The 18,676-nt window shown below is 36.5% G+C and overlaps 1 protein-coding gene across 1 annotated transcript in view; it reads left to right on the top strand.

Moving 5' to 3' along the window:
* Window positions 1–18,676, top strand: part of OTOGL (otogelin like) — a 139,949-nt gene that overhangs the window by 26,896 nt on the left and 94,377 nt on the right. The window contains 8 exon segments of the mRNA XM_049626004.1: window positions 3,917–4,023; window positions 4,239–4,364; window positions 5,957–6,065; window positions 7,246–7,292; window positions 7,749–7,894; window positions 9,056–9,179; window positions 11,255–11,432; window positions 15,190–15,314. Of these exon segments, the coding sequence (XP_049481961.1) occupies window positions 3,917–4,023; window positions 4,239–4,364; window positions 5,957–6,065; window positions 7,246–7,292; window positions 7,749–7,894; window positions 9,056–9,179; window positions 11,255–11,432; window positions 15,190–15,314 (962 nt within the window).

Raw genomic sequence — 18,676 nt, forward strand, 5'->3', positions numbered from 1 at the left:
TTAATATTTGACCACATCCTGTTCCCTATTTGGTTTTATTTTTTATTTAAGTGCTGTGTTGTTATATCTCTATTCTTTTTCTCAGTCTCTTTTTTGTGGATCTTATCGGTGGTCCATGGTTTTAACCTCGCTGTGTATATGGAATTAAAAATTGTGTTTTTCCACCATGATTCATTCTTTGGCTATTCTCCAGTAGTCTTTTCACTTGCCATTGGCATTATCATCTTTAGCATCCACTTCTCAGGTCGACTGAGATGAAATATTTTGGCAGATCTAGGAAAGTCATTTTCCCTTTACTAGGTAGGATATTGTTTGGTTGCTTCAGTTGCCAAAGTATCAGTGGCATAAATTAAATTGAAACATACGTTTCCCATATAAAGGTCCAAGTTGGTAAGCGATTCTGGGGTCATACCATGTGTCCACACCATGAATTTTCCAGTGACACAGCGATGCTATTGTTATGTCATCCCACAAGGCCTAGGGTGTTGTCCTCAATTTCACTGCCAGAACTGGCTTACCACTCCCATGTCTATAGTTTAGCACTTAGGAAGGGAGAAAATGAAGTAGAGGGCTGTTGGCAGCTTTTTTAAGAAAGAGTTCTGGAAGTTTCATGTATACTTTTAACCCTTTGGTCAGAACTTAGAAACATAGCCATGTACAGATGGCCATATACATAGCCATGTACAGATGCAAAGACAGATGGGAAATATTGTCCTTGGCTGGGCAGCCATATGCTTCGCAAAAACTTGAGGGTTCTAATGAAGAGAAGCAGGCTCTGGAGACAAAAAAAAACCCCAACAAAACAAAACAAAAATACAATCTCTGTTATACTCACTTCATCTGAAATTTCATCATTGAGGATTTAACATTTTTGTCTTTTGAAATTTTGATATCTGTAGACTTTAAGTTTTGAAATCCAATTGCTTTCTCCAGGGAAATAAAAATAGCAGGATAGAGAAATGCCTTTTACTGTTGAAATCAACTGGTATCACCAGTGATATGTTTGAGGTGAAGAGGCCAAGTTTGGGGACAGAGCAGTCATGTAATACCAAAAGAAGGGCATTATAAATCAAGTAAGTGGGCCTTGAACAAATTGTAGTGAGAGGCTACCAGTTAGCCTTTTACTTGTCTCAATACTTCACTGAGGTCTAGACCTACCTACATCCTTTCTTTTCTGAAGGAGAGTCTCTTCATTTCTTACCGTAGGGGATGACACCACAAAGATCCTATACAAGAAGAACATTGGGAATCTGCTGAACACAAATTCATTTCCTGCTTGCATTATGATAGTATATTGAATTCAATTCAACAAACTTTGCTTAGCATCAATTCTGAGCTGAGCATTGTGCCACATCTTGGAGAAACAGAAACCATTTAGACATGGACCCTGTCCTAGGAACTCACATTCTAGTGGGGTAGAAACAGGCCTCCAGCAATGACACATGCTCTAAATGTGAAGGGCAGTAGATGTGGAGAGGTTTGCTGAGTTTATCAGGAAGTGCCTTCCACAGTTCCACAAAGGAGATGCCATCTGAACTTATGCCCTCCTCTTTCTGGTTTTTAGAATGCTAAACCTAGAAGCAAGGGAATGCTTTCAACTTTGTAATGCCAAAGTCAATTGATTTGAAAACAATTATTATTTAATGCTCATTTTCCTTATTAAAGTTAACATCCAAAATGGAGCAAATAAGCTCATTTTCCCCTCAGCACACTGGAATAATAATTTCTTTCTTGCCCAATTGTGAATTTTCGTGTGATGCCATATATAATGGGCATGGCATGGATCCTAGAGTTAACACAGATACTTAATAAATGGTAGCTATTTTAATAATAGTTGCGTTGGGTTGGGAAACCAATATTCAGTTACTTTCTTAATTTTCAAAGCATCTATTAATTGTAGGAAACAATGCACATATTTATTTTTATTTTTATTTTTTAATATATGAAATTTACTGTCAAATTGGTTTCCATACAACACCCAGTGCTCATCCCAAAAGGTGCCCTCCTCAATACCCATCACCCACACTGCCCTCGCTCCCACACCCCATCAACCCTCAGTTTGTTCTCAGTTTTTAAGTCTCTTATGCTTTGGCTCTCTCCCACTCTAACCTCTTTTTTTTTTTTTTTTTTTTCCTTCCCCTCCCCCATGGGTTTCTGTTACGTTTCTCAGGATCCACATAAGAGTGAAACCATATGGTATCTGTCTTTCTCTGTATGGCTTATTTCACTTAGCATCACACTCTCCAGTTCCATCCACGTTGCTACAAAAGGCCATATTTCATTTTTTCTCATTGCCACGTAGTATTCCATTGTGTATATAAACCACAATTTCTTTATCCATTCATCAGTTGATGGACATTTAGGCTCTTTCCATAATTTGGCTATTGTTGAGAGTGCTGCTATAAACATTGGGGTACAAGTGCCCCTATGCATCAGTACTCCTGTATCCCTTGGGTAAATTCCTAGCAGTGCTATTGCTGGGTCATAGGGTAGGTCTATTTTTAATTTTCTGAGGAACCTCCACACTGCTTTCCAGAGCGGCTGCACCAATTAACAATGCACATATTTTAATGTAAATCAGAAACTTATTATCTTTACAGGAATTCAACAATTTTAGCTTACCCTGTTTTTCAGAGAATTTTCTTGTTTGGCGGTTTAGAATATTTTCTGAGCTTTTGAAGTTTATATGCTCAGTCTCCTTGTCCTTCTAAAGCTCAATTAATTGGACTAGATAAGCTGCATGACTCCAATTACAGTAGCACAGGATAAGTGCAATTTGAGACAGGTGGCTTCTACAATAGAGATACTGAAAATGCTAAGGTTCACAAAATACAACATTCTTAAGGTCATTATCTTGTAAGATGTGTAACTATTTAATCTTAAACTTGACTTGGATTGAAAAACAAGTCCACTACCTTATTGTAAACCTTGCTTATTTTATAGGTGCTGTGTTAATCTGTTTGGGGAATTGGCAGACTTCTGATATTTGTCTGGGGAGCTTCCAGGGTTATTATAAGAAAACAGTGAGAGATTATTTACTCTTGGCAACATTATAAAAGTAACTAGCCTTAGTAATTCAAACTTGAAAGAATTGAAAATCTTTTATATCTTAAGTTAAATGCTATTTATTCAATCTTTCAAAAGTGCTGCAGTTTTATTAGTATTGGTTTTATTGCAGCATGTAGACTATAAAGAGCATGGTATCTTAGAAATAATTTTCATATTTGATGCTTTTGTTGTGATAGAATTTTATCTATGGTAATGGGATTTATGGATGTAAATTTATAAATTTATGTTTATTAATAAATATTTAATATTTATTTCCCAAAAGGGCTGGGATGTTTTGTGTGGGAGCAAAGCAATACATACAAAAAGATTCTGGGCAGAATGTCATAATTAAAATAGAAAATTTGGGGGGCACCTGGGTGGCTCATTCGGTTAAGTGTCCAACTTCGGTTCAGGTCATGATGTTGTGGTTTGTGGGTTCAAGCCTCGCAATAGGCTCTGGGATGACAGTTCAGGGCCTGGAGCCTGCTTTGGATTCTGTGTCTCTCTCTTTGCCTCTCCCCTGCTCACACTGTCTCTGTCTCTGTCTCTCTCTCAAAAATAAATAAAAACATTAAAAAAATTGTTTTAATAGAAAGTTTTTCCAGTACAAGTACTCTTTTGAACCAAAAGCAAAGTGGCCAAATTATTGAAATAGTTTGATGAAGACAATTTACTCAGGCCCTGTGAGCTGTGATCTCATGCTTATATGTTTTCTGCCCAATCGTACGTGGTATGTGCATGCTGACATCAGTTCATACTAGAATATTCAACACGTACGCAACATTTCTAGAGATCTGGAGCTCAAAGGTGTGGTTTCTGCCAATATTTCCTGTGTGACTGTGGATGGCTCTGTCTTTTCATTTTCCAGAACTGATGATGATGAAACCTATTGTCGTGCAGCCACCGAGTACGCGAGAGCCTGTTCCCACGCTGGCTACCCGATTCAAGACTGGAGAGATGACTTTCCAGCATGTAGTATGTTTTCTTGTTTTCTAAACCCTGTGTATTTGTGTTAATTTCCAGTTTATCCTAGTACTCAAAACTGCCCCTAGGACTCAAAACTACTGATTTACAAGGATTTGTCATTGACCCAATAACAGTGGTAAACTTACATACTTTTCCAAACACTATTCTTTTTTAAAGAGAGGTGAGTAAATTTGACTTATAGCTCCCCTGTTTGCCCATTTTAGCTGATAAATGTGATGACAGTTTCGTCCATCGGGATTGTATCAGTTGTTGCCCACCAACCTGCACATTTGAGAAACAGTGTCTTGGGAGCAATCTCCATTGTCTTGATGGATGTTACTGCGCAGATGGTAAGCACTTCATGAGAGAAACAGTGTCTGTACTCATGGAAACTAGTATCCAGTGATTGAAGAATCATATCATAATGTCCTCTCTCAGGACATAGGGCTGTTGCAATTTTCTACCCTGGTAGGATTTGATCCTTGAAGTGATTAGGAAGAATGGCAGCTTTTCTACTATGTAAATTTCCCAGGAAATTTGGATTCTGGAGTCCTGAAGTTAACCATGGCAAATCTTTTGTTCTCTTGGATATTTAAGGATATTTAATACTGTGCATATTTTCATGTTTTGAAGGTGAAAGCAAGTTAAAAAAAGCCTTCATATGTTGGCAGTATAGGATTTTAGTCCTGATGTAGTTTTAATATATGAAATTACAAGTAACATAGCAAGTGATACAGGTGAGATTTAAAATTAGGAATGAGGAAGGGAAGGAAAAATAAGATAAAAACAGAGAGGGAGGCAAACCCTAAGAGACTTTTAAAACCAGAAAAAACTGAGGGTTGCTGGAGGGGTGTTTGTTGGTTGTATGGGCTAAATGGGTGATGAGCATTAAGGAGGGCACTCATTGGGATGAACACTGGGTGTTATATGCAAATGATGAGTCACTAAATTCTACTCCTGAAACCATTATTACACTATATGTTAACTAACTTGGATTTAAATTTTAAAAAAATTTAAAAATTAAAATACAGAAAATAAGCAAATTTGGAATGACTGCTATACTGATAGGTCTTTACAAAGAACACTGAGGATTTACTCAAACCCCTTCATTTTTACAGATTAAAAACAATAGAATCCCAGAAATGTTAAGTGTTTTTCATCACCTGATATGAGTGAGGACTTGGAATCAGATTTGTTAACCTCAGTCTGTTGGTCTGTCAGTGCTACTCAAAGTAGAATCTTTAGATCAGTGCCAGGCCTGAACCATTTGTTACCAGTCAATGATGCAATAAGGAATCTGAACCAGAATAAAAATCCATGTGCCAAAATATAAGTCAATGCTTCCTTATCTAGGAATTCTTACTCCAAAACAAGGTCAGCTGAGTGAAACACGTGCTTGGTAACACGGTTGATTTACGTTATGGCTCAACAAGCTTTACTGAGAGAGGTAGCAAATGCTGTTCCAATTCACTGGCCCTTTGAGTAGCACTACCTTGATATTTATTACCTGTGTGACAATAGTGTAAATCTCTCACTTTGAGATGAACAGAAATTAAACCAAGAATATATGTTCTCTCTCTCCTTCTCTCTCTTCTTCCCTCAAAAGCAAGGAAATACTGTCTAGTTGCCTTTATTCAGTGTAGTGAAACTTAGTTTTTGATGGCAAGTCATGAGATAAGAAAATTTAAAATTACTGAAATAGATCCTTATTTTAAATTTAATTTAATTTAATTTAATTTTTTTTCTAAAATAGACCCTTATAAGGTAGCTACTGATTGAGATAGAACCAGGTTGTCAGTAACCTCTTTAAAAGTAAAAAGAATTATATTTTCAGCACCTAGTGTGAGCGGGTGTTCGATAAAAGTTGGTTGAGTTATTATAGTCAAACAACACATTCTTTGTTATTTCTTTTGAGAATTTGATACATATTTTTCTTAAATAGGCCTCATAATGGAAAATGGGACTTGCATCTCCTTGGAAAATTGCCCGTGTAGTTTTCATGGATTAGCTTACTCAGTTGGTTCAAAAATTGAACAGGAATGTACTGAATGGTATGTTATTAATATACAGCCAATTATTTCTGGGTACCTGATTAGTTGACAACTTCACCATGACATATGTCTAAAGGAATGTACTTATTACTTATTTTCTTCCAAAAATTCCAAGACACCGTTTGCATCTAATTTAAAGTCTGGATGGGAGTAGGGCAGGGGGCTATACATAGTTTCATATTTTAAATATGAAAGCAAGTTCAGAAAAAAAAAGCTAGAAAAATATAGAACATTTATAATTTCTTTTATGATGTAATTCTCACTTCCCTTGATAATTCCATAAAATCATAAACCTATGTAATGAGTCTGTTGCATTTTCTCGTTATTTGTAACCAGTAATCTGCATATATTTTTACCATTAGAACATAATGGTAATCCTGGCCTTCTCTGCTGAGTACTTTAAAAAGTGACTCTCCAGATTGCCAATACATGGCCATCATTAGAGACATTTAGAATTTCTTATTACATTAGCAACTAAAACTATTTTAGGTAAGCATGAAGTCCCTCCAGGGAAGTCTTATAAAGAACAGGTGTAAATGTCAGCAGGCCCTTGTCTCTTTGCTGTCAGTGTGATATAACTGGCATGCAGGTAGATAAGCAACCACATTCTTAAATAAAGATTTAAGCTCCTCCTCTTTAGAGACTCTGTTTCTATCCTTCTATCCTCCTTCCATCCTAAAAGTCTTTTTGATGGCAGAAGGCAGAATTTATCTTACATAAGAGGACATCTTTTCTTTCTCTTTAATGTCTGATGATCCTTAAAAGAAACTTTCTTGTTTTGTAGTAGATGAAATAACTTTATTAACTCTTTATGTATATTTCCTTCCTAATATAGGTAAATACTTTTTTGTGTGTGACTTGTTTTAATTTAGTTTAAGCAATGAGAGAAGGACATAAAACAAAAGCTCTCTGTTTGCATAGTACTTTCGTTCCTGGCTATTCTGTATTCCCTTTGTGTCATCTTTAGTGATTTTTAAGTATGACACACAATAAATAATAATTTAGGTGCTGCCCAGCCCAAGTTTATCAGTTAATTGAACTTTTGCAGATATATTTTTCAAGTCAGATTATTCTGAACCTATAAACATGGTATGTATTGGTACATTAATCAATACATTGATGCAAACATTAATACAGTTTCTCTATACCAGTAGATTAATATTTTTATAATTTCATTTAGTGTGTGTGTTGGTGGAGTTTGGAACTGCACTGAGCATGACTGTCCAGGTAATCTTTCAAAATGTTTTTAAAGAAAATGTCTCAATTTTCTTTAAATTGAAGAGGAACATGGCAATGATGTTTATGAGTTCATCTCATATATAACAAGAGATGTAATGATCCATAAATTCAGATATTGAGAGGATAAATGGAAAATTGAACAAAGGATAGCTTTGAGCAGGTGACTGGTCAAAACTTATTGATGTAGTATAAATATTACAAAACCTAAAAAATACATTGAGCTATCCTTTAATAAATTTTGAATTAAATTTAATAACATAATCTAGTAAGTTTGTCAGACGAGTACATTTTAAACACTTTATCTATTTCTTTTTGATGAATGATTATTTACCCTAGTCAACTTCCTGCTTTTAAAAAATAAACATAATTTCTTTCTCTGCCTTCTCCTTCTTCTCTCTCCTTCTCCTTTTTTTTTTTTTTAATTTTTATTTTTTATTTTGATAGTACAATGCTCCGTTGTGGGTGATTCTCATTTTACAACGTTTGATGGTCGACATTATTCTTTTATTGGAATGTGCCAGTACATCCTTGTGAAAGGAACTGGAAAAGATAAATTCACAATTACTTTACAGAAAGCTCACTGTGAACAGGTAGGAACATCTCAAAATGGCCAGGAGAATTTTTTTGTTTTTGTTTTATTTTGTTTTGTTTTGTTTTGTTGTTGTTTTTTCACTCAAGCTCCATTCTAGGTCAAGAGTGGTAATATGTAATATGGTAATAGTGGTAATATGAATGGTAATGTAAATTTTCTGCAAAAATCATTGTTAAGATGCTTCACCATTCTACCTATGACAAAGAAAAAATGTTGCTAATTAATCTATGTTATACTGTTGCTTATATGACACATCCTGATTTCAGATATTAAAATATGAAAACAAATGTTTTAGATTAAATACTACGTATCTGATTATATTTTCTTTCTTAAAAAATGGAATTTATATGTATACTTTTTTGAACATTTCATGCATAACTGCACAATGGACCTAAGTTTTTGGTTACTTCGGAAACCACTATTTTAAGGAGATGATTTTTGACAGGACTGAGTCAGCTTCATGTTTTCTAAATAGATTTGATGAATTTCTTAGCATACTGGAATATTTATTTTAGATCTTTTCTTCAAATAAATACATCAGTTATTTGTAAAGACACACAGATTTTCCTCTCTTTAAATCAGGTAGTCAACATTTTGCAGAAATCTTTAATTTTCTAGTTTTATTCCAGTATGAAATGGTTATTTCCAACAACAATTCTGAACTACTTTATTTGCTTTTTCTACAGCTTGATTTTTTTTGGTAGTATATCAGAGTCCAAATAAATTTCCTACATAGAATCCCAATTCTCTTTGTTCTTTTCCTTATTGAATTTTTTATGTTTAGTATTCCACTTAAATGTATTGGAGAGCTATATTAATAATGTGCTATGAAAAACTTAACTATTGGCACTTTGTTGAGAACATTTTTATTTAATGTTCTATGTACAATATAGGTAGGTATATGGTATACTTAATGTACTATATAAATACAAATTTTATTGGTAATGGGGCTATATATTATATGTTAAGTACTTTATTATATTACTTATACTCAAGCCTTCTATATACCAGGAATTCTTATCTATGTGCACTCTCTTTCTCCTTTCTTCTTCCTTCTCTCTCTCTTGCTTTCTCCCATTCCCCTCTCCCATCATCCCTATCTCTTTCTGTGTCCTATTTCTCTCTCATTCCTTTAACCAATCACTTGATTTTTATGCAGAACCTTGGCTTGGTCTGCCTTCAGTCTATAACTCTAATTCTGGAGGATGATTTTAACAAACAAGTGACCCTTAGTAGAGGAGGACAAATCCTTACCAGTCCTAACCAAGGCTTCAATCTGAATGGTAAGAAGCAATGCTAATGATGTACTTGCCTTACATTGACAACAGCAACAACATTAACAACAACAACAACAACAACAACAACAACAACAACACAACCTGAATGAAGTCTTCTCCCATTGGCTGACTAACCTTTGAGGGCCTATGTGTTGCCATGTCCTCAGCTAGAGACCTCAGAGATTACCATGTCTATGGGAGCTAGTGTTCACCTCAAGTGGCCTAAAGTTTGCAAGGGGAGACATATAACAAAACAGCCACTTGCATAAAATATAACAAACTCAAAGATATGCACAGGGACTCTGGGGATCTAAGTCAGTACAGCTCACCCAGCCTTGGGCAGGAATGTGCGGGTACGGTCAGGCAAGTTTTGATATCAGATACATCACCTCTGAAGAGGTGACGTCTCGTTCATCATTCAAAGCTGAGGATTGTCAGGGTGAAGGAGGTGGGAAAAGTGTTCCATGCAAAGCAAGGAGGTATAAACCGTGCAGTATGATTAGGGGAAACTATAGCTAGTTTGGGACTGCTAAAGCCTGAAGAATATCCAGATATGAGACTAGAGAAATAGGTGGGGGTGACACTGGGGAAAACCTTATATGCAGAGTGTTATGGTTTTTCGTGTTCCTGCCTGTGTTCTAGCATAGTTATTATTAACACTCTCTTTCATTCCCAGAGATGTCCCAATTTGTATTACAAATTACATGGTCATGCTATTCATTGTCATGCTAAGGGTGTTGAACTTGATATGAAATTGAATATGAAATTATCATTATTTGACCGTTTTTATGTACAAAGATAAAAATCTCATATGGTTCAACCAAATAAATAAGTTTCAGTGAGAAGAATGATAGTCTTTTTTTCTTTCTTTCTTTCTTTTTTTTTTTTTGGTAGACTACTATGGCAACTCCGTGGAAGTGGCTTTAAGAGAGGCTGGCAGGAAACATGGAGGACAGTTAGGGTGTTACTGAAGTCAGTCATGCAGGGAATGAGGAGGAACCAGCGTAAGGCAGTGACAGTGGAGATGGAAAGAAGACAGATTGAAAATATTTAGGAAAAAAAAGTGGTCTGAACCTAGTGATGGATTGGATCAGGGCTGGTTGGGGAAGGGCATCAAAGACACGATGTGATCAAAGAATGGTTCTTAGATTTCTGGGCGTGGTGACCAGATTGGTGGCAGAAATTGTGATAGGGATACAGGAGCAACTCTCATGTTGGCAGAAGTCATTAGTTCATACTTGAACACAAGTTTCTTGTCTCTTAAGGTGTCTGGTAAAAATGGTGGCTCTAGAGTGCTGTGCTCTCCTTTTTCCTGATAATCTCAGGGGAATGCAGAAGTTTTAAGGAAAGTGCCACTTCCTTATTGAAACATCACCAGTTTGGGGAAAATTACACACACACACACACACACACACACACACACACACACGGGAGTTAAGAAAAAGAGGTCGGACTTCAAATGCTAAGGACTGTCCACACCTGCCAAGAGATGCTAGCCAACTGAAGTTACATGTGGACATGACAATCTATTAAAAAGATCTGCTGAAGTCTTAGAAAGGAGAGACAGAAGGGAAACAGGAGAAAAGAATGCACAGGGTGGCAAAAATTGGCTCTGGAGCACAGGAGCAGGAACTGGGAGCCTGCCTGCTTCATGTCTCTCTCTCTCTCTCTCTCTCTCTCTCTCTCTCTGTCTCTGTCTCTCTCTCTCTCTCTGTGTCTCTCTCTCTTGCGTATTTATTTTGAGAGACAGAGTGAGCGAGCATAAGCAGAGGAGGGGCAGAGAGGGAGAGAGAGGGAGAGAGAGAGAGAGAGGGAGAATCCCAAACAGGCTCCCCACCACCAGCATGGAGCCTGATGCAGGGCTTGAACCCACAAACTGCAAGATCATGACCTGAGCCAAAACCAAGAGCTGAATGCTTAGCCAACTGAGTCACCCAGGTGCCCCGCTTTTAATGTTTCAAGTTTTTATTGAAATTCTAGTACCCAGTCTCTTGAAAGAAGAGTTCTGGCGTTGTACTCTAGCATTTCAGAACACTGTCTATGAGTCTCAAAGCTGATTTACGTATGTTCTTTTCCCGCAGGAATTGTTGAAATTCAAACTCTGTCATCCTTATTTATTCTTCTAAAAACCACTTTTGGTTTAAAGATTCTGTTTGCTATAGATGGGGAAAGAATTTACATTCAACTCACTAGCTCCTGGAAAAGAAGAACATTAGGGCTGTGTGGCACTTTTAATGGGAACATAAGGGATGATTTTCTGTAAGTATGATTTCTGAATAGCTAACATGATTTAATGACTAGTAATTTGGAGGAATCAAATTCTTTCATTAGAAGTGTTTACTTAACTAGTAATAGCTTAGTCATCACTGTTCCAAGAGCTTTATATGATCATCTATTTAAATTTTAAATTTTTTTTTTTTCAACGTTTTTATTTATTTTTGGGACAGAGAGAGACAGAGCATGAACGGGGGAGGGGCAGAGAGAGAGGGAGACACAGAATCGGAAACAGGCTCCAGGCTCCGAGCCATCAGCCCAGAGCCTGACGCGGGGCTCGAACTCACGGACCGCGAGATCGTGACCTGGCTGAAGTCGGACGCTTAACCGACTGCGCCACCCAGGCGCCCCTCATCTATTTAAATTTTAAAGCAATCCCCTAATTAGTAGCTCTGTTTTATAGATAAAGAAACTCACTGAGACCCTCAAAGCTCAAAGTCATTTAGCTCAAATACGGTGGGGCTGGGCTGTGAATTTGGGTGGTGCAACTCAGAGCCCGTGGGCTAACCCACAGAATAAGTACCTGTTATTCTCTCCCCTGCCATCTATCAAACTTAACAGTATTTCGTTTTTCAATGTGCACTGCTTTTTAAAAATCTTAATATCATTTGGCATTAATGATAGTAAATTTTACCTTTAAAATATTGATATCATTTGGTATGAATGATTCCTCTGAAGTAACATTTTGGCAGCTAAGTTCATTGAATTTTATGATCGTTGGTGTTTCATCAGAAGAAAAGCAGTACAGTACAGTTGTACCCCTTGTACTGATGACGCAGTTTCACTTACTTGTGAAAAGACAGTGTATAATTTAGTGTAAAAGCTTTGGGCACCTGTTCTTGAACTAAGCACTGTGGGACAATTTAAGCAGTATCACATGGTTCGCATCCTCAAAGACCTTGTATTGCAGATCAGGAGGGGATAACAGCCTTTAAGAAATAATGAGGTCAATGCAAGGTATTAATCAACAATATATGTAAAAACACTGAGGTAATTTCAAAACGTTAAATGTTGAGCCGTGTGGTCGTGGACAGGGTAACAAAGGAACGTCTCATGAAGAAGCCATTCCCCGAATACCATAGGTTTTAAAACACTTCTGCATATTTTTCCTATTTGGGTTTTTTTCCACCACCTAATCTTTCTTGTGAATTCTGATTTTATTGTTCAAACCAATTCAGACTCTATTTGCTTCAAAACAGGAGCTCATATACCACCAGACAGAGTTCATTTTGACTCTGTTATCTATGAAACTCTGTCTTTATGTCTGGTTTCCATTTAAAACTGTGAAGGCTTTGAGAATAAGGATGAACCCCTCATTCCTTCTGTTCTTAGGAACCGCATAGAGTCTTTTTTTTAACTTGTTTTATTTTTTAGTTTTTAAAATTTACATCCAAATTAGTTATCATATAGTGCAACAATGATTTCAGGAGTAGATCCCTTAGTGCCCCTTACCCATTTAGCCCATCCCCTCTCCCACAATGCCTCTCATAACCCTCAGTTTGTTCTCCATATTTATGAGTCGCATAGAGTCTTATATGCAGTAGACAGTTGAACTAAATGGCGACAGGGCTTTTAATAGGGCTCCAAGAAAAGAATTTGGAGGGGCAAGGAGAACTGGCATTTACAATTTTAAATTTCAAAAGACAATTTCTTTTACCTTTTCTTCTGTGTGACTAATTTGTGCTTAGGTTATTTAGTTCTTTATGCTTCATTTGTTGGTAGGTCAGAATATCAATATCTTTATCAGATTCATGAAACAGACTATATTAAGTGGCTTGGCTAAAATGTGCAGAAAAGAAGTTTAAGCCTTCTTTCTCTTTCTTGTTTATCAGAATGGGTTAGCAGTCAGTGTTTAACAGATGGCAGATCTGTCTGCCTCTTTCTCAGGCACCAGTCGCCTCCATGTATAAACATTCAGGCATGATAACAGTGCAGGATAATATTTCAGAGTCATAGATAACTTTTGAACATTGTTTAGCTTTCTAACAAAACAGTTAAAATTCTTTACTTCATAGAGGTTAATGTGAATCTGCAAACATAGTGGAATGGAAAATATTAATTACTTGAAAATCTTATTACAGTAATTTAAGTGTGGTGAGCCCAAACATTGTTTTATAGAATGAAAACGCAATAAATAAATGGGTCTACATTTTAGTTCCTCCTCTTTTTTGTATTTATTAAGTGGATTAAGTGAAATAAGAGAGTCCATCTCTGAGTCCATTCCTCCTGGGAACCCTGGCTACACCCATCACCTTGACCTATTTTATTGTCCTTTGAAGCGTTGAAGAGAGAAGGAGAGGGGAGACAAAGCAAAGAGCTAGTGCTCTTTAATTTCTTTGAGTCTCAGTGTTCTTGTTTGAACAAAATGAGATTTTGGATTAGGTGTTTGTTATAATGCTTTAGAGTTCTAGAATGGTTTACTTTTGAGGAATTGAGAAAGAGAAAGGGTGGGGACAGAGGATGAGCATTGTGGAATGGCTTGTGAAGCTCCTTTTTATTCTCCTCTCTCAGCTTCCGTGGTGAGAAGCTCCATGTAGTTGCTAGTGGCTGAGGTCAGTGGTAACCAAAGTAGCTAATTTAATAGGACAATATAGACAGCTGAGATAAAGCCTACTCTACTATTTGGCCATGTTGTTGGGGCTTTCATTAGTCAAGTTTTGCTTGGTCAAAGCTTCCTACAGGAGACCTAACCCAATCTGATCCTTTTTTTTTTTTTTAATGTTTATTTATTTTTGAGAGAGACAGAGTGTGAGAGGTAGAGAGAGAAGGAGACACAGAATCTGAAGCAGGGTCCAGGCTCTGAGCTGTCAGCACAGAGTCTGACATGGGGCTCAATCTCACAAACCGTGAGATCATGACCTGAGCTGAAGTGGGATGCTTAACCAACCGAACCACCCAGGTGCCCCTCCAACCTGATTCTTTAGGTCGCTTTGACAATGTCTGGTACAGTGTCCAGTCAGGATTTTCACTTATTAAATAATGGTTGATGAGTTATTAAACCTTGATTAAGCCCCTGCTGGTGGGGGCATTTTAGTGTTTGTCCCTTAAGTGTTATTGTGTTTATAAGCCTGGTGTCAGAAGGGTAGATGTTTTTCTTCCATTTTGGTTTGCTGAGGATACTGAAGTGAGCAACTTTGGATGAAGTAGGGCTTTTATACCATCTTCCCTCAATTTTCTTTTGGTTTGTTTGCCTAACTTCAGGATGGAACCTCAGTATTTCAGTCCTCATAATGGAAATTGAAATACTGAATCAGAAATATAGGATATTTATATTTGGGACATTTGTCTTTACCCTAAAAGAATCATGTGAGCTACCTGCATCTACCTCTCCCCATGCACCCTAAACCACACACACATTAATGATTTGGTTGTGTGAATGATGTTTCATTAAATTGGTGAGAAGTGGGGTTTGAATCTTGGCTCTGACGCTCACCCGCTGAGTGAATGTTAATATTTCTATGAGCTTCTTCTCTCCTTTCTCTTTAAAATGGGAATCATATTTTCTTCACAAGTCTGAGGCAATTATTAAATAAAACCATATATGTTCACAATTTGACCCATTATAAATTCTTAATAACCGGAAGCTAATATCGCACATGTTTTTTAAAAGATAGAACATTTTCAGCTCTAAGTTTTCTTTGTAAGTTAAAAAAAATTGTATCCTCCGTTTTCAATATTTGAAGACTATGATGAAATGAAATGAATGGGAGAGGCTAAGATGCATGTTATCTTTGCTTTTTAGGTCTCCATCAGGCATGATAGAAGGCACCCCTCAACTTCACGCATATGCTTGGAGAGTTTCCTCCACTTGTTTTGCACCTGTTCATGTTCCTATGGTGGACCCCTGTAACATTAATCAACAAAACAGTAAGTCTTTCTTCCTGCATGCAAGCCTGGAGGACAGTTCCATGTATTACTGTCATCTTAATTCGATAATTAGATATGCCTCTTTAAGTAATCTAGGTTATTTTTTATAAAGAACTCCAGAAAATGACTATCTTGTTTCCTGGTTTGCATTCATAAATTTACTTATTTTAGGTGTTGACACCTAAATCCCTAAACTCTTCACAAATGTAGGCTAGCATTTTGGAGATGTCAGATTCTTTAAATTCTAAAGGAAAATCTCTGGAAATACTGTAATAATGCGGTTATAGTCTTGTGATATTTGACTTGAGCTCCACAGTGTGACAGCTCATGTGGATTCTTCTATTGCTATCACATTCATTACCGGCTCTTACTCAGACAGCATGCTATGACTTCATAAGCAGGGGCCAGCGATCCAAGGAGGTCTGTGCCATCAAGTGTGCATCAATTTGAGAGGGTCATGCTCCAGAGTTCCAATCTGCAATGACAGTGTAACAAACAATGCCAAGAATTTATCCTGTACTTGTTTTTTTGTTTTGTTTTTTTTTTTTACGAAAGCCACAGCAAACCATGGGAAAGTCTATTTCACTGATCAATAAAATGAGATGTATTGTTATATATATATATTTTGCAAAATGACTATGAAAAAATTAATATGTATGCTTAAATAAATATTTTTATAATTTTAATTTGTTCCTTTAATTGTTTTGGCTAATTTATTGTTTCTAGGTAGCTATTTTTTATACATTATTAATGTTGTTTGAGTACCTATACAAACCCAGTACAATTTCTGGAATTTTTGGTGATTGTTTGGGAGGAATCTTTTGATTATTACATGATCCTTAGTATTAACTTATAGTTTTGATGTACTGGAAAGAATATAAGATAATGCTTTCAGTGCTGCTAGCTTTTTGTCTAAGCTGGGTTCTAAACTTGTAAAAGATTGTTAACTTCTGTGGTCATTTTTTCTATCAGTAATAAGAGTATTAGGCTAAAGTCTTGTGGTCTCTATAATTCAATAATTTTTTTAAAAAAGTTTATTCATTTATTTGAGAGAGAAAGAGTGAGGAAGGCAGGGGATGGGCAGAGAGAGAGAGAGAGAGAGAGAATCATAAGCAGGCTCCACACTGTCGGTGCAGAGCCCAATGTAGAGCTCAGTCTCACAAACGGTGAGATCATGACCTGGGCTGAAATCAAGAGTCTGATGCTTAACTGACTGAGCCACCCAGTTGTCCCTATAATTCAATACTTTTTTTTTTTTAATTTTTTTTTTAACGTTTATTTATTTTTGAGACAGAGAGAGACAGAGCATGAACAGGGGAGGGGCAGAGAGAGAGGGAGACACAGAATCTGAAACAGGCTCCAGGCTCTGAGCTGTCAGCACAGAGCCCGACGCGGGGCTCGAACTCACGGACCGTGAGATCATGACCTGAGCCGAAGTCGGACGCTTAACCGACCAAGCCACCCAGGTGCCCCTATAATTCAATACTTTTAATCTCACTCCCATTCAATGATACTTTCCCCCCATTCTGTCTTAAAATGTCTACTAATAGATTCCCTTCTCCTTCAATCAGTCTTGCTCAGTTTGTTTCTAACTTTCTCAATTCTCTTTGATATTTCAGCAACTTTATTTTTTGTTTTTTAATAACATGTAAAAGCTGGAGTAGAGTCCAAATGGCAAATTCAATTTCCCTCCGGTCTTTTCTTTATGACCTCCCTGTTACATGCCATTTTATTACGTATATATTTTATCACTTTTATCCCCCTATCTCATGTCTTCTATGACATATATTTTAGATATAATCCTCCTTCAACTTTGTCGTGACCTACTTTAAAAAATTCAAATAGGTAAATTTAGAAAAATCCCCAGAGAAAGGAAAATAAATAAAAGCCAATAATTCTGAAGGATATTTTTTCACAAGGATCTTCTTGAATCACCCTTTTACTTAATGTTAGTAGGAATATTTTTTGATCTATAAATCCTTAAGGCACACGGTAAAAGCCCCACTGATGTATTGCTTTGCTTTGGCATTCCTGGGGATTAGAAGAATGCATGCCAACACAAAGCTGTTATAGTCTAAGTTACTTATTTTCGTATACAGTGCAAAAATATAATACTCAGACAATTACCATGTGTTTCCTTACCAAAATAAGTATATTTACAATATGCAACAAAATACATTCAGGTGTTTTTTTTCTTTTAAATTCCAGCTAGTTAACATATAGTGCAATATTAGTTTCAGGTGTAGAATTTAGTCACTTCTGTACAACACCCTTGTTGGGCTCGTCACAAGTGCCCTCCTTAATACTCATCACCTATTTAACCCTTCCCCCCACCCATTTCCCCTCCAGTAACCCTCAGTTTGTTCTCTAGAGTTAAGAGTCTGTTTCTTGGTTTGCCTGTCTTTTTTTTTTTGGCTCCTGTGTGCATTATCCTGTGTGCAGATGGTATTTGTCTTTCTCTAACTGGCTTATTTTGCTTAGCATAATACTCTCTAGTTCCACCCATGTCATTGCAAATGGCAAGACTTCATTCATTTTTACGGATGATTTTTTTTTTTTTTTTTTTTTTTTTTTTTTTGGAAAAAGGGAGATTTTTTTTTTTTTTTCGGATTTTTTTTTTTTTTTTTTTTTTTTTTTTTTTTTGGAGAAAGATGGGATCTAGATTGCTGTGTCAAACTTGGTTACTCCTATGATTCTATTTGGTCATTCTCAAGGGAAAAGTCAAGAGATTTCAAGAAGTGATTACATAGATCTATATTTCATAGCCTTTAGTATGTAGCCCAACCCCTAATTTCTATTCATTATTCATTTATTCATGCATTCATAGATTCATTTATCAAACATTGTTGTCAGACATTGTGCTCTGTTCATTGTGTCTTGTGCAGACATTGTATTCAATGACTATATGGCAACTGACACATTACCATTTACCCCAGAGACTTTGTTGGAATGAGATGATTCCCAATCCTTCCTGGATAATTGTGTATTTCAGGGAGTTGCCATAGCATCTACAATCTGGCACCACTATTATTGTGTTTGGCTGTCTGGAGATAAGCCTTCCAATACTCACCAATTCTTTATAGCAGAATTAGGGTGATTTTCTATGATGATCCTTGGGCAATGGGGTGATTGTGGCCATTTATATTGGCCCTTCTGTAACTCATATTATTCAGGTATAGCACAATATTTTTTTGCTAAAAGATTATTAAATACGGATTCAGTGCTGCCACCAATATTATTATAAGTAAAGATAAACCAACAAAATAGTATAAATGGAAAATATTGGCTCTTGTTGAAAATAATAGGCAATTCAGTACACCTAGGAAAGCAAGATGCTTGGTTAGTTCTGGAATTTGGTACTT

Source organism: Panthera uncia, chromosome B4, assembly GCF_023721935.1.
Source record: "Panthera uncia isolate 11264 chromosome B4, Puncia_PCG_1.0, whole genome shotgun sequence".
NCBI lineage: Eukaryota > Metazoa > Chordata > Mammalia > Carnivora > Felidae > Panthera > Panthera uncia.